The sequence below is a fragment of the Panicum virgatum genome, chromosome 6K, assembly GCF_016808335.1.
Source record: "Panicum virgatum strain AP13 chromosome 6K, P.virgatum_v5, whole genome shotgun sequence".
Classification (NCBI taxonomy): domain Eukaryota; kingdom Viridiplantae; phylum Streptophyta; class Magnoliopsida; order Poales; family Poaceae; genus Panicum; species Panicum virgatum.
Window position 1 is genome coordinate 5,118,796 of NC_053141.1, and position 14,362 is coordinate 5,133,157.

General features: G+C 46.6%; 1 protein-coding gene and 1 pseudogene across 1 annotated transcript; both read left to right on the forward strand.

The window, feature by feature from the left end:
• The first annotated feature begins 1 nt into the window (after position 1).
• On the forward strand, positions 2 to 8,191 carry LOC120711390 (annotated as a pseudogene).
• Positions 8,192 to 9,506: 1,315 nt separating this feature from the next.
• LOC120711393 (E3 ubiquitin-protein ligase TRAIP-like) lies at positions 9,507 to 13,086 on the forward strand. Its single transcript, XM_039996889.1, has 9 exons — positions 9,507 to 9,748; positions 9,838 to 10,114; positions 10,204 to 10,305; positions 10,397 to 10,479; positions 10,585 to 10,701; positions 11,425 to 11,527; positions 11,609 to 12,293; positions 12,398 to 12,588; positions 12,689 to 13,086. Exons 1-9 carry the CDS (start codon positions 9,630 to 9,632, stop codon positions 12,779 to 12,781), a joined length of 1,770 nt encoding a protein of 589 aa, XP_039852823.1. The 5' UTR covers positions 9,507 to 9,629; the 3' UTR covers positions 12,782 to 13,086.
• Positions 13,087 to 14,362: the final 1,276 nt, after the last annotated feature.

Here is a 14,362-nt window from a genome sequence, read left to right on the forward strand (position 1 = left end):
ATCTTGTCTTAATAAATAATTAACTAACTTTTTAGCGGTGGCTTATTCCACTTTGGCTAACCACCCGACTCCACCTGAGATAGCCATCCCTGGCCGCGCAACCGTAGCGCCCCCCTCCCCCGCCACCTCGCCGCGCGGATGGACCACGCGCCGCCGCCGCCGCCGCCGCCGGACCCCGGCAGCTGCCTCGAGGTCCGGCTCTTCTACGTGCGCGTCGCGCCGCACGGCGGCGCGGCCCCACCCCCGCGCCTCGCGCTCGAGCTCCGCCCGGCCGCGGACGGCGAGGAGGCCATCCCCCTCGCGCTCCGCCTGGACCGCCACGACGCCGCCTCCGGGGAGGCCACCTACGTCTCCACCGCGGCCGCGCGGCTGGCCCCGCCCGCCGCGGCGTTCGAGGTCGCCGACCACCGCGGCGCCACGCTCCTCCGCGGCTCCCTCCGGCGGTGCCCCCCCGGCGCCAAGGCCGCCGATTCCCCCGCCTGGGAAATCGATTGCGTCCCCGCCGCGGGGGCGGCCGCCTCGGCCTCGGCGTTCGAGGTATATGTCGCTGGGTGCTGCGGTGGCGAGCCCGCGGTGCTCACGCGCGCCCTGCGGCTTGCCACGCCTGAGGAAGCTGCCGGTGGGTTGGTTCGCCGCCGGCCGGGGACATTGACGGTGAGTTTTGCACCAAGATCATTATTTGCTTGATTTTATGGAGTGATATGGTTGTAAAGGGAAATAGGCAAATAGCTTTGCCATTAAAACCAAGCATATATGCAGCAACAAAGTGGCTGGCTAACAATTTTATTTGCATAGCTGTTGAATACTGTTGTTTGCTTGCGCACTATAGACGGCGAAAGATGGCACAATGACTTCGTTGTCACCAAGAAGTTCCAAACCTGCAGGTCAACCTGCTAGTGGTCCGAGACCAGGACCATAACCACACCAAATTATTTACTAATCTTCCCACCATTCAAACTTCACCACACCAAACTGTATGCCTCAAAAACCGAGCCAAACCAAACTGATTTGTTGTTTCAAACCAAACCCAAACCGAACCAGTAGTTAAACCGCAGCAAGCAGTAGCAAGCAGATTAGCTATTGTCCTTCCTCTCCGATCTGAGCGCGCATCAGGGCTGGGCCGGGGCCATCCGCCATCCCCAATCTCTCTTGTCAGGCGACGAGGGATCACAAGAAGGTTGTCGTTGGGGCGTCGGCCGCGGTGGTGGCGTTCATCATCATGCGCGCGAAGTCCTGGACGCCGAAGAAGCCGTCGCCGTCGGCGTCGACGCCGCCGATCATGCGGCGGCAGTCATCGAGGCTGCAGCCCTCGGCGCCGAGGATGGCCTCCATGACGGCGCGGAGCTCCTCGGCGGTGATGCGGCCGTCGCCGTCGGCGTCGAACACCCGGAAGGCCTCCATGAGGTTGTCCTCCCCGCCGGGCGCGGGCGGCTGCGCGGCCATGGCGGCCACGGCATCCAGCTCGTCGTCGGAGGGCTCCCCGTGGCCGAGGCGCCGCAGCACGGCCTCCAGCTCCCGCCGCGGGATCTCGGCGGGGGATAGCGGCAGCACGGACCGCTGCGATAAACTGCATCAAACAGTAGCAAACAGATTCCAAGTAGATTAGCAAGCAGCAGCAAGCTGTTAACTGCATTGGGACGAGTCGAGATCAGGCGGAAGGCATGGAACCGGACCCAAACCGGACCAAATCATCACAGCTACTGCCCCAAACCGAACCAGCCCATTACACTTTCCAGCCCATTCCCACCCAAACCAGATAGACCCAAATAAGAAAACAACCCAAAAAAACTGGTTTTGGACCGAACCATTCCCAGGTTGGCCTGCAGGTTGCCAGTGTGTACCTGTATATAGATTAGTGTCAAGTTAATATATTGGTGCCGCGGAAATGGATAAACATTTTATTCATGCCGTGGTACATGTTACCTTTGGACAGAGAAGAATGAGCGAGAGAGAGAGCACAGAAGCTCTGCTGAGTACATATGAAGTGGATAGATACATGGGCCTTATGGGCCTTGATATTCCTAACACCCCCCTTCAAACTCAAGGTGGAAGCGGAGGATCTGAAGTATTGAGTTTGAGCAAGTGAAGTCGATGCTGCTCTCAAGTTTGTGCTTTGGTGAATAAATCTGCCAACTGCAGTTCTGATAGCACATACTGAAGAGCAATTATTTTCTGATGACAGTGAGACCGAGTGAAGGAGGCATCAACACCAATATGCTTTGTAAGTTCATGCTTCACTAGATCATTAGCAATCTGTATAGCTCCAGTATTATCACAAAGAAGTGTGGGAGCATCAGAGGAAATGCCAAAATCAGCTAATAACCATCGAAGCCATACAATCTCTGAAGTGGCAGTGGCAAGTGCTCGAAGTTCTGCCTCTGTACTAGACCGTGATACAGCCGTCTGCTTCTTAGACTTCCATACAAGAGGAGAAGAGCCAAGAAGAATGCAATAACCAGTGACATAACGACGATCTGTCGAATCACTCGCCCAAGTGGAGTCGGAATAAGCATGAAGACGAAGCGGACTATCACGAGCATAAAGCAAACACTGAGATGACGTCCCCCTCAAGTATCTCAGCACACGAAGCAAATGGTCAAAATGAACTGAAGTAGGTGCACTCGCAAACTGACTCAATATATGGACTGCATGAGCAATGTCAGGTCTGGTAACAGTGAGATAAACAAGGCTGCTCACAATATGCCTATATCGTGAGGGATCCGCCAGAGGTGTACCATCATTAGGACGAAGTTGCAAGTGAAGATCCATTGGTGTTGCAGCCAGTCCTGATTATCAGTAATGCCAGAACGAGTAACAAGATCTTGCATATATTTGGATTGAGAAAGGTAAAAACCCTTAGCAGAATGTAAGACCTCAATTCCTAAGAAATAACTGAGAGGACCCAAATCAGACATCTGAAATTACTCACCAAGTTGCTTCTTGACATGAGAAATGGGTTCCACATCATCCTCCGTAATCAACATGTCATCAACATAGAGGAGAAGCAAGGTACGACCTCGTGAAAATACATGAATAAATAAAGCAGGATCATTATCACTCGGTGAAAAACCAGTAGCCCGTATCATAGAGACAAAACGCTCAAACCAGGCACAAGGAGCCTGTTTAAGACCATATAATGCACGATGAAGGCGACAAACATGTCCTGAAGGTGCATCAACACCTGGTGGGGGCTGCATATAAACTTCTTCATGTAAATCACCATGGAGAAAAGCATTCTTGACATCCATCTGAGATATAGTCCAAGAACAAGAAGCAGCTACTGCAATTAGAGTGCGAACAATGGTCATATGAGCAACGGGAGCAAATGTCTCATCATAATCAAGACCTGGAGTTTGCTGAAAACCTCTGGCGACCAAACGAGCTTTATATCTCTCAATAGAACCATTTGATTTGGTTTTGATTTTGAAAACCCATTTGCATGTGATAGGGACAGCATGTGACTGCAGTGGAACAAGATCCCAAGTTCCGGTACGATCAAGGGCAGCAAGCTCCTCAGACATAGCAAGCTGCCACTCTGGAATACTAGCTGCTTCCTGATAAGTGGATGGCTCAACAATAACAGCACTCACACATGGAAAACCCAACTTGTCAGGAGGCTCAATAGTAGTGCGATCTCGTAGATGATATCGTGGACCAGCCTGTAATTCATCAGAGATAGCACGTGACTCCTCAATATTGTCAGATCCATCTAAAACAGGAGCATCCGGACTGGCCGAGGAGGTAGGACTAGGCGTAAGCACTGTGCGACGACGAGTGTACACACGCGTTATAGGTGGTTTAGAGGGCGGAGGTGGTGGTGGAGTAGATGTGGTGGAAGGAGTAGGATCAGGAATAAGGATAACAGGTGGTGGTGGTGGTGGTATGACATCATCACTAGATGAAATAGGAGGAAGAAAAAGAAATGATGTGGACTCTGTGGGAGAATATGAGGGCTGAGTAGAAGGGTTATAGAAGAAAGGACGATTCTCAACAAAAGTTACATCACGAGAGATACGCATGCGACGAGAGGAAGGATCATAACAACGATAACCCTTATGCTTTGGACTATAACCTAGAAAAGCACATTCAACGGACTGAGCAATCAACTTAGTTCACTCACGAGGTACAAGTAAGACATAGCATGTGCACCCAAAAACTCGAAGATGGTCATAATTAGGAGGTATACCAAAAAGAACCTCACCAGGACATTTGCCAGCAAGTTTGGAGGAAGGTTGCCGATTAATAAGATAAACAGCAGTAGAGATAGCTTCTCCCCAAAAATGAGAAGGCACAAAAGATGCAATGATAAGTGTGCGAGCAGTCTCTATAAGATGGCGATGTTTACGTTCAGCAACACCATTTTGAGCATGAGCACCGGCACATGAGAGCTGAGCAAGGGTGCCCTCGGAGGTGAGAAACTGGCGAAAAGCTGAAGACAAGTATTCACCTCCAGAGTCAGAATGAAAAACTTTAATAGCGGTGGAAAACTGAGTGTGGACCATGCGAGCAAAGGACTGGTAAATAGAACACAGTTGGGATCGATGTTTCATAAAGTAAATCCAAATGTATCGAGAATGGTCATCAATGAAAATGACATAATAGCTATGACCACCCTTAGAAGCAAAAGGCGAAGGACCCCAGACATCTGAGTGAATAAGATCAAAAGATCGAGCAGAATGAGAAGTACTACTAGAATATGGGAGCTGTACTTGTTTGCCAAGCTTGCAACCCTTACAATGAAAGCTAGAATTAATAGGAATATGACCTAGATGTCCCTGATGAATCAAGGTGGATAATCGAGACCCACAAAGGTGGCCAAGACGATGGTGCCACTTGGCAAAAGATGAAGCCGATGAAGACACAGCTGACGATGCACGGGCTGCAGAAGAAGGAAGGCGTAAGGTATCCAAAACATAGAGGTTAGAAGAATCCCTACGGCGATGACCAGTCCCAATCACATTCCCTATTGGACGGTCCTGAATGAAGCAAGATGACTCATCAAATCCAACAAAGCAGTTCATATCAGCTATTTGACCCACTGATAGAAGATTCATAGCTAGCTGAGGTACACAGGAAACATCAGGTATATAGAAATGAGGAGACTAAAGAGAACCCTGATGAGTAATATGACAAGCTGTTCCATTGGCTGTATTGATAGAACTACCATCAGTGACAGGCTTACAAGCTACCAATTTGGACCTGTCGGATGTCACATGGAAAGAAGCTCCTGAATCCAAAAACCAAGTCTCCGGAGCAATGTAACCTGAAGTAGCTGCAATAGCAATTGTATTGGTTGACTCTGACATGTTGAAGTACTGAAAACACTTATTGCAACAAATAGCTGGGGACCTCAATAGTAGAGAAGATGACCTGCAGCCTCCACAAAACAACAGTCCAGGGGCAAACAACAATAGGGGACCTTCTCTGTTCTCAGCCTTCGTGTGTAGCACCAGAGGAGCAGAAAGACAGCAGCAGAGGCAAACGGACACTAGCTGAGACAGACAGCTTGGAGAAGTCCAGCACAGCCGCCCCTCCCTCTTCTTCCCGCACAGTAGGACAGGTAGCAACAGATGAACTGCAGCTCATCCACAGCAGAAACGCGAGGGACGGCAGTCAATCGGCGTAGACAGGAGGCACGAAGAGCAGACCCGCGGCAAGGAACAGAGCCACGGCTGGCGGCTCGATCCAGTCGACGATGCAGGCAGCCGGCGCCCAATCAAGTGCGCGCGCGGACGGCCGGAGGTGCGCAGATGCTCGCGGACGGCTCGCGGGTCGCCGCGGACGGAGGAGGAGGCCGCACGGACGCGCGCGGACGGCGCGGATGGGGGACGGCGGATGCAGGCCGCGTGACAGGCGCAGATGAGGGCCCGCGGCAGCGTCCGCGACGGATGGAGGCCCGTGGCCGTGCGAGGACGAGCCGGCGGGGATGGGCGCCGTGGACGGTGGAGGATGGCGGGAGGGCGACCGAGGTCGGACGGGCGGGCGGACAGCCACAGCAACGTCCGCGACGGGCGGACGAACAACGAGTGGGCAAACGGCGGATCCGCGAAGGGCGGCGCCAAAACGAGCGGCCGGCGGCCGGCGACCGGCAGACGACCGGCGGCGGGGAAGAAAAATGGGATCTCGGGCGGGAGAGGTGACTATCCTCTCCCTAACCCAACCTGCTCTGTACCATGTTACCTTTGGACTGAGAAGAATGAGCGAGAGAGAGAGAGCACCGAAGCTCTGCTGAGTACATATGAAGTGGATAGATACATGGGCCTTATGGCCTTCATATTCCTAACAGTACAATGGTACTACTCATGTACTAGGGTTCTGACTTCTGATTGTGATTGCTTTGTTCACGCATTGCAGTTGAGGTGCAACTGGCACTGCACATCGTTGTCAATTGTACTATCACTGACGTAGAAACATTTTTCTGTGGGTGTAATCCCGTAAACGATGTTGCGATCTCATTGTTATTTTGTGTGAGTGTGATTGATTGGTGGCCTGGTGGGTATTAGTGTCTGCATCCCCAGTATTGGACTGATATGCTTGTTTGTTGGAAAATGTTTTTTGTACTGAAGTGAATGCACATCTATGTTTTCAAGGTGTCGCCTAGGCGACAAGGCAGTGGCTGCTCGCCTTGCTTAAGGTGTCGCCTTAGTCTGCCTTAACGCCTAGGCAATAAGGCGGTGGTGGATCTCCTCGCCTCGCCTTACCGCTTTAAAAACACTGATGCACATCCAGCCTTTTGTTTTGGAAAAAATGAAGTACATATTTACAAGTATTGGACTTTTATTATTTTCAAGTTTTTTAATAATTCCACTGCAAAAGAAAATTTAGTAGAGTACTGCTAGTACATACCCCTGAAAAGAACATTACTTGTACATTGCTTTCAATTTCAAACTAAATCTCACACGCATCTAGTTAGATTGTGCCTTGCAAAATAGTTTGTCTTGCTAGAAACATTGTAGCGCATCTGCTCTGTCATTAATTCCTGCATTGGCTTGTTTTTTTCGGATGTGGTGAACCTGGAAGTGTCAGCAGAAAGTTAACATCTATCTTGCGCTATTCCATGTCATGCTTTAGATCTGTCAGCCTTAAAAATCTATTTCAAGTGACAGTGTTACCTTATTGCAAAAAGTATCAGGAAGCACTGCTTTTTATTACTTAATTAGTGATATTTGCTGGTTTTCAAATAAAATATCATATCACAATTCACAATGCTACCCCTTCACTATTGCTGTATAAGGGGACACTGGTTGTTGTAGATTTAGTGCCTATGGAGATCCAATAGTTTTTGTCTAGTTACTTGTTGTCTCTTCACGAACCCAATCTACCATTCCCCTTCCAATGTACCGATAAGAGCCCTAGGGAATAGACATAGGTATTGAGTACTATCTTGCGATGCATTATGTTTTTGGATATAAGGTGAGAAGACTCAGAAATATGACTAAATTAAAATTCTGACACTTTCTGTCTTGAATATTTCCCCTATGTTTTTGGTTTGTTTTTGTGCCCCTGCCTTGAGCTGAAACAGACCTGCTTGGCAAAACTCAAGCTCTTTTTCATCAGTACACACATAAACAGATTGTAAGTTTGCGACGATTGACCCCTCAAATTTCTACTGATCATTATGAGCTGCTTTGGCAGGCTGCAGGCAATGAAGGCGACAATGATATGAACAGTACCAGCATGCAGTACCCTGAAGGTTGGTACTCCAATGACGACGACGGGCAGCTCTCATGGTTCAACGCTGGCGTTCGAGTCGGCGTAGGGATTGGGCTGGGAGTCTGTTGGTGTTGGCATAGGTGTTGGGCTCCTCATGCGATCCTACCAAGCAACGACCAGAAGCTTGAAGCGGCGGTTCTTCTGACAGTACTGCAACTGCTACCACGACCTCAGATGGCCAGCAGACCTTTGCGTCCCACAGAGAAACAGAGTGTGTATAGTTCGTTCATGTGTTGTCTGTGAAGGAAGAAATGTGTGTTCTGTGGTTGTGAAGTTTTGGAGTGCCGTGTTTATAAACTATGATGAAGGTGCTCGTTAGACTTGCAAAGAAAATGGACTTCAGCTTGGAGCAGAGGGCAGCTGCACGGGTTGCGACTCGCAACCTTCATAGCTGCCGAGAATTTGTTAAATTCCTCCATGTACATACAAAGAAACGTTGACTTCAATCAAAACTTGTTGAAGGCATGATTTCTATCTTTTTTCCGTCTTTCCCTGAAAGGCCTATGCCTATTGGAGGTATGTCTGAATTATACACTTAATGTTAAATTTCTTTTCTCTCGCATTTTAAAGGAAAAAGTCTATATTATCTCCTCTATGGGGTGAACTACATAACCTCCAACCTATGAAATAGTTTATATCACTCCCTGATCTTTCTAGAATCAGTAAAATTATCCCTTAAAGTAGTTTTGAAGAATTATAGTTAATTACAAAAAAATCATAAAATGAAAAATCCAATTGTGTTAGACTCTAAATGAGTAGATCTACACAGTGAATATATAATAAGGTATGATTTAGTATATTTTTTTGTTGTAGCTTTAGATCTATGCTTTTTTTATAGCTACAAAAAATGTATTAAAACATATCATATTATATGTTCACTTATAGATCTACTCATTTGGAGTCCAACACAACTAGATTTTTTATTTTATGATTTTTCTGTGATTTACTATAATTTTTTGAAATTACTTTAGGAGTAATTTAACCGGTTTTGAAAAGTTCAGGGGTAATATAGACTGTTTCATTGGTTGGGGTTATATAGTCCACCCCATAGGTGAGGGTGTGATATAGACTTTTTCCCATTTTAAAATGTTTGCTTGCTTCTTCATGTGCAAAACTCCTGTTTAAAAGTCAAGGTTCAAAGACTGGAACGGATGGCAGAGGGTCTTAGGGCAAGTACATTGATGTCGTCTTTAAGGCAGTTTCGTGCAGTGTCACATAATTTTGAGACGACTTACTAGACAAACTTCTACAATAATTTGTTTTTTTAGTTGTCTCATAGTTATATCACATTTCTTGATTTGTGGATGAAATAAAGAAATATTTTGAATTGCATGGTAATAACAACTTATACAATGGTGGAAAGTAGTTTCATACTCTTTAAATTTAGTCTATGAGACAGTTGTTTCGCGAGACAACCATCTCTTTCTCTCACTTTGCTCTCTCTCCTCCAAATCATCAAAAATCATGTGGCATGCATATGTGGTATTGCATAAGATGACCTATTAGACGGATGACATGTAGCAATGTACCTATCCTTATTTGTGGAAATAAGGATTGGCGGAGGAATCTAGGCTGACTAGCCCTACTTCGAAAATTTTAGATTTTCGACGAAATTCAAGCATAAAAGGCACTGGGAGTTTTAATCCCATCGGCAGCAGGATCAAATTTTGTAAACTAGCTAACATTTCTGGAAATGCAGCTAAAATTTTTGTAATACACCTAAAAATGAAATGGGGAAAAGGAGAAGAGAGAAAGAAAAAGGGACAAAGGAAAAAAGAAAATCCGTCCCGCCGCGAAATCTCCCCCTGCATTTTGAAACCGCGCGAAACGAGAGAGGGAAGGTCTTCTCTCCCCCCTCCCCCAAAATCCAACAAGAGGGAGGGCGCAGCCGCTCCCCGTCGGATGCTGGCGCCGCCATGACCGCCGCCGCGGCCGCGTGGCCGGTCTGCACCATCTGCTACGAGGACCTCCGCCCGCTCTCCGACCAGCACCTCCACTGCCTGCCCGCCTGCGGCCACGTCTTCCACGCCCTCTGGTCCGTCCCTTCTCTCCTCCGTTCCTTTTCGATCCAGCGATGGCTGGCTGGCTCACCCAGGTCTCTTCTTGACCCCCCGGCGCGCGCAGCCTGGAGCAATGGCTGGAGTACTGCCCGGGCGGCAAGAAGAAGCGCACCTGCCCCGTCTGCAAGCAGGCCTGCGGCGCCGCGCACCCGCCGACCCGCCTCTACTTCCAGTCCACCGGCGCGTGCCCGACCCAGGCCGACCCTGCCTCGCAGGACGCCCCCGCGGGCCCCGACCCGGAGGCGCTCGCCGCCGAGCTCGCGCGGCTGGAGCAGAAGGCGGCGTCCCTCGGCAGGGTGGTTGAGGAGCAGCGCGATGGCATCAAGAACCTCAATGCCGAGGTGAGCGCTGCTGCTGTCCCCTCCAGATCTGTGTTTCTAGGTAGCGTTTCGCGTGGGTTGCTGATGGGTTCTTGCCGGGTTTCGGCCAGGTTGCCAGGTGGATGGCGAAGGCGGCCGCCGCAGAGGCGATGCAGGAAGCCGCGAGAAAGGAGAAAGACCATGTCCAGATGCTACTCATTGCGAGAAAAGAGGTAGTAATTGATTCTTCAGCTGGCTAGATTTGATGCCTCTGATTGTTTATCCAGCCGTGGATTAGTGAATTGCAGTCTCACTTCATTGCAGGAATTGTTGAGGAAGACATCAGAATGTGGTAGATTGCAGGAGAAGAGCCTTGCATTGGCCAAAGAGCTCGCGGCACTGAAGCTGTATGCTTTTTGTATCTGAAAAATACAATCGCTTGCGTGAAAATCGGCTTTGCTGTCGCTTCTTGTTTATTGAAAATGACTTTGATTTTATGTCTTGTTTGTTAGGTCCTCGGACATGAACCTTCCGGAGGAGGAGATCCTTAAGTTGGCGTCACTCGGTAACCATGGGAACCTAGAGAATGCTGTTGATGTGTTAAAGAGATCCCTTGCTATTCGGAACAAGTATACTTATCTTCTTGACTTCCTTATTTGGAAATAGTTTGTTCATGTTTAGTTAACCAGTTAGCATCGGTGAACTGAATCATGGGGACCATTCCTTACTATACTAGTTACAGTAGGCCCAGCTAGAATTAGGATCATATACGGCAATTCGATTCAACAATGCACCATAGATTTTGTCTGCCAATGTCTATTTTTAGGCTATTTACTTTTGTTTTCTCTGCTGATGTGTTCTATATTGCCAACTGTAGCCACCAATTTTATGGAAGCATGAGGTTGTCAACCTAAATGATGGTTGTTTGAACAGTCAAACTGGAGTTGCATTATTTTGGAGTGACTGTCCAGAGTTCTGGTTTCAAAAGTTTAAAGTGACCAATCATATCACTAATTCTTTCTTACCAGTATCTAAACAACAGATAGTATTGTTTCTGTTCCCCACCCACTCCAAAAAGTTCTGTTCTGAATAAAATTTCATAGCCATTGGAGAATGGACAAGCCATGTTATTGTAAAATCACTGTGGGAACAAATTTCATTGCTTGTGGATGAATGGCATTGTTCCCAACATGAAATAGATTCTCTTGTCATTAGAATGCTGATGGTTTCACCGTACTAGATATTGCTAGGAAAAGACATAAAAGATGTGCTGTTGAATATTAGCTTTCCCCTTTTCTTTTTGTCACAGTTTGCTTGTTTGGAGCACTTTGAGTAATTATTCTTCCTTTTAGGAGCTACAAAGAATTGATGATCCAATGCAATGTTCTCGGGAGATCAGAGTCTCGCATGCAGCAGAAGGTTGAGAAGGCCAAAGAGCTTGTAAAAAAGTTAAAGGTGAGCTCAGCCTCGTATAAATTTAATGCTTTTAATGTCATAATTCTTGTGAATGACCTTTATGAGTGTGAACAAGAACAGGCAAGGGTACATGAACTTGAGAAGGAATTAGAGGAAAAAGAAAATAGTTTGATAAGGGACTTGAGGCCTTCAAAGAAATTGAAAGCAGACCAAACAAAATCAGGGAATATCACAGCAAATGATGGTTTCCCTTGTCCAAGTGCTGGGAACAGAAATCAAACAACCAAGCTTGATGAAGTGATGCAGGATCCCTGCAACGACAAGCCTGACTTGAACCAGTTAAAACCTGAAGCTATGAGTGATCTGAATTCTAATGGCAACTTTGAGAACAAGAATGTGGATGTGGTAGAACTAGATGCTGATGATTCCGCTTTTGGAAATCAACACAAGACACAATTATCTGCCAAACCATTTGGGACTGATGATAACACTTTGGATTCCCAAAACAATTCTAGTCTTTGTCAAAATGATAACAGACAGACGATGACATTTGAATGCACAACTCAGCATGTAGCGAAAGAAGCATTCTTCCTCAAAAATAAAGAAGCAACTGGAAAATCAACCTCTCTGGCGAACCTTAGGGCTAAACTGCATATTTCTCAGGAGAGTCATTTTGAGAGGACTAATGTGACAACTTCAACATGGGAGAAAGAAACACTAACAATTGATGGCATCTCCAAACAAGCAACAAGGTTGACTTCTGGCACTGGACCTCAGCAGATTCACAACTTCAATTCTCTCTCTGGTGAGTCCTTGTGTTCTACTGAATAATTTATTTATGAATCCATGCCCACCTGTTCCTGCTTATTTAGCTTACTAACAAAGCAACTTTGCTTCATTTACTATCAGATGATTTCCAGTCACCTGGAGTTCCTGGCATGGATGGAGCAAGAAAAGGCATCGGCAAATGGTGCAAGAGCTCAACAGCTCCTGGATCTGCTTCTGCATCTGCAAACCCGAACAGAGGCAACCTGATTGCTGTGGGGCCGGACGGACGTGGAGGAAAGGTCAAAATTCTAAGGGACCTTGGCGGATTCCAAGTCAGTTGAATAAGTTCTTTTCATGTTTGTCAGACAGCAAAAACAACTCAATCTTTTATAATTAATTGTTCCTTTTGCATGTTTTTTCCGGGCTCCACAGGGTAGCAAGTCTCAAGCTCTGTGGCCAAAGGCGCAGAAGATTGGAGGCAAAGGTGGCCAATCTCAGATATATCACTTCTTTGGCAAGAGATGATCATACTGAACATTGCCTGTGATGCTGTCATTGGATTATGTGAAGTGCATCTATTGACATCCATCTGTACTTCTAAAGGTTCCGCTACAGTTGCCCTGAATAACTGAATCCAATTTCTTGCAATGGTAAAGTATTGGGCCTACAGAACCTGTACACAATCTATACCACGCCAGAAATCTGAATTTACACCTTAGGTGTACCATCCAGGCATGTATTGTTTACCTCTCATTTTGAAAATGTAGCAGTTCATTTGATGCGTCAGCTGATGTAGATGTAAATGCATAGGGAGCTTCACTTTTGGTTCAGCCTGAACTTTGTCTGGTTTCTTTTCATCACATGACAGCTGGAATGAAAAAAAAACCTAGACCGGGGGGGGGGGGGGACCGCCCCCACGGCATTGCACTAAGAAGAAGATTTTCTTACGCAGGTCTAGAAAATCCCCGAACTCCTTCATCACATGACAGCTGGAATGAGTGAAGGGGAAACAAACACTAAAACAGTGTTGGGTACTGAGGGTTAGAAGAAGAGTTTGATGGTAGGTACTAGAAGGTGGTGTGGACTAGGGATCTCTGGAGAAGCTACAGCAGCTGTGCAGAGTCCAATCAAGATGACACCTTCTAGTTTAGTTTAGTATTTTATTGTACCCAGTGTTGAGCTTCTGGAGCTACACCAGCTGCTGTCCTTTTCTTCAAAGATAGGCACACAACACAACAAAATCCTCTTCTCGAAGTTGATCACTGGGATAGCATTCTTGTTCTTTCTGGTTTCACAGAATTGCATTGAACCAGTGGCTTCAAAACCTTGTAGCCCTCTGAGATGGAAGGCTATTTGTACAATTTTTTAGTCTTTCAATTGTAACGGAACATCTTAGCACCAGTGTCTTAAGACTAAAAAACCTCGTATGCAGTCCAGGCTTGCCTTGGAACTTCGACACTTAGGGCGTCTGAGCACAAAGTTCCTATGAAAATACACTTTTGTCCAATCTCTTTTTTTCCCCTAATACGTTCAAACTCTTTTGCAAATTGCAAAACTCAAAAAACTGTTACTAATGTAATAATTTCATTTCCGAAAAAAAACAAGAAAGTTCATGTTACAAACAGGACCTCGACTAAAAACAGAGAGGCATGGGCGACAAGTTCTACTTTGTAGGGGGGTAAAAATGTAAAAGGAGCATGGTTGGAAATAGCCCGCTATAGCCTCGCTATAGCCCGCTAATAGCTTTTTAGGAGATCTACCGCTACGCTATACAACATTTGTCCGCTATATCCGCTAAATGAGATTTTATGAGATTTAGCCATGCTAAATGTCCGCTAAATAGGTTTCTGTGAGACTTAGCAGCAATAAATGTCAATTGGGTACTGTTGGGTAGTTAAGAGACGTGTTAGACTCAAATTTTAGGTGTTAGACCAATGATACTTATAATTTGTATTAGATTATTTATTATTTTATCATTCTGCTAAATGATTTAGCTTTCGCTATAGTCCGCTACAGCTTCGCTATAGCTATTCTATAGCTTTTAGAGAAGGTTACCGCTAAACTTCGTAGCCCGCTATTTCCAACCTTGAAAAGGAGAAGAGATTA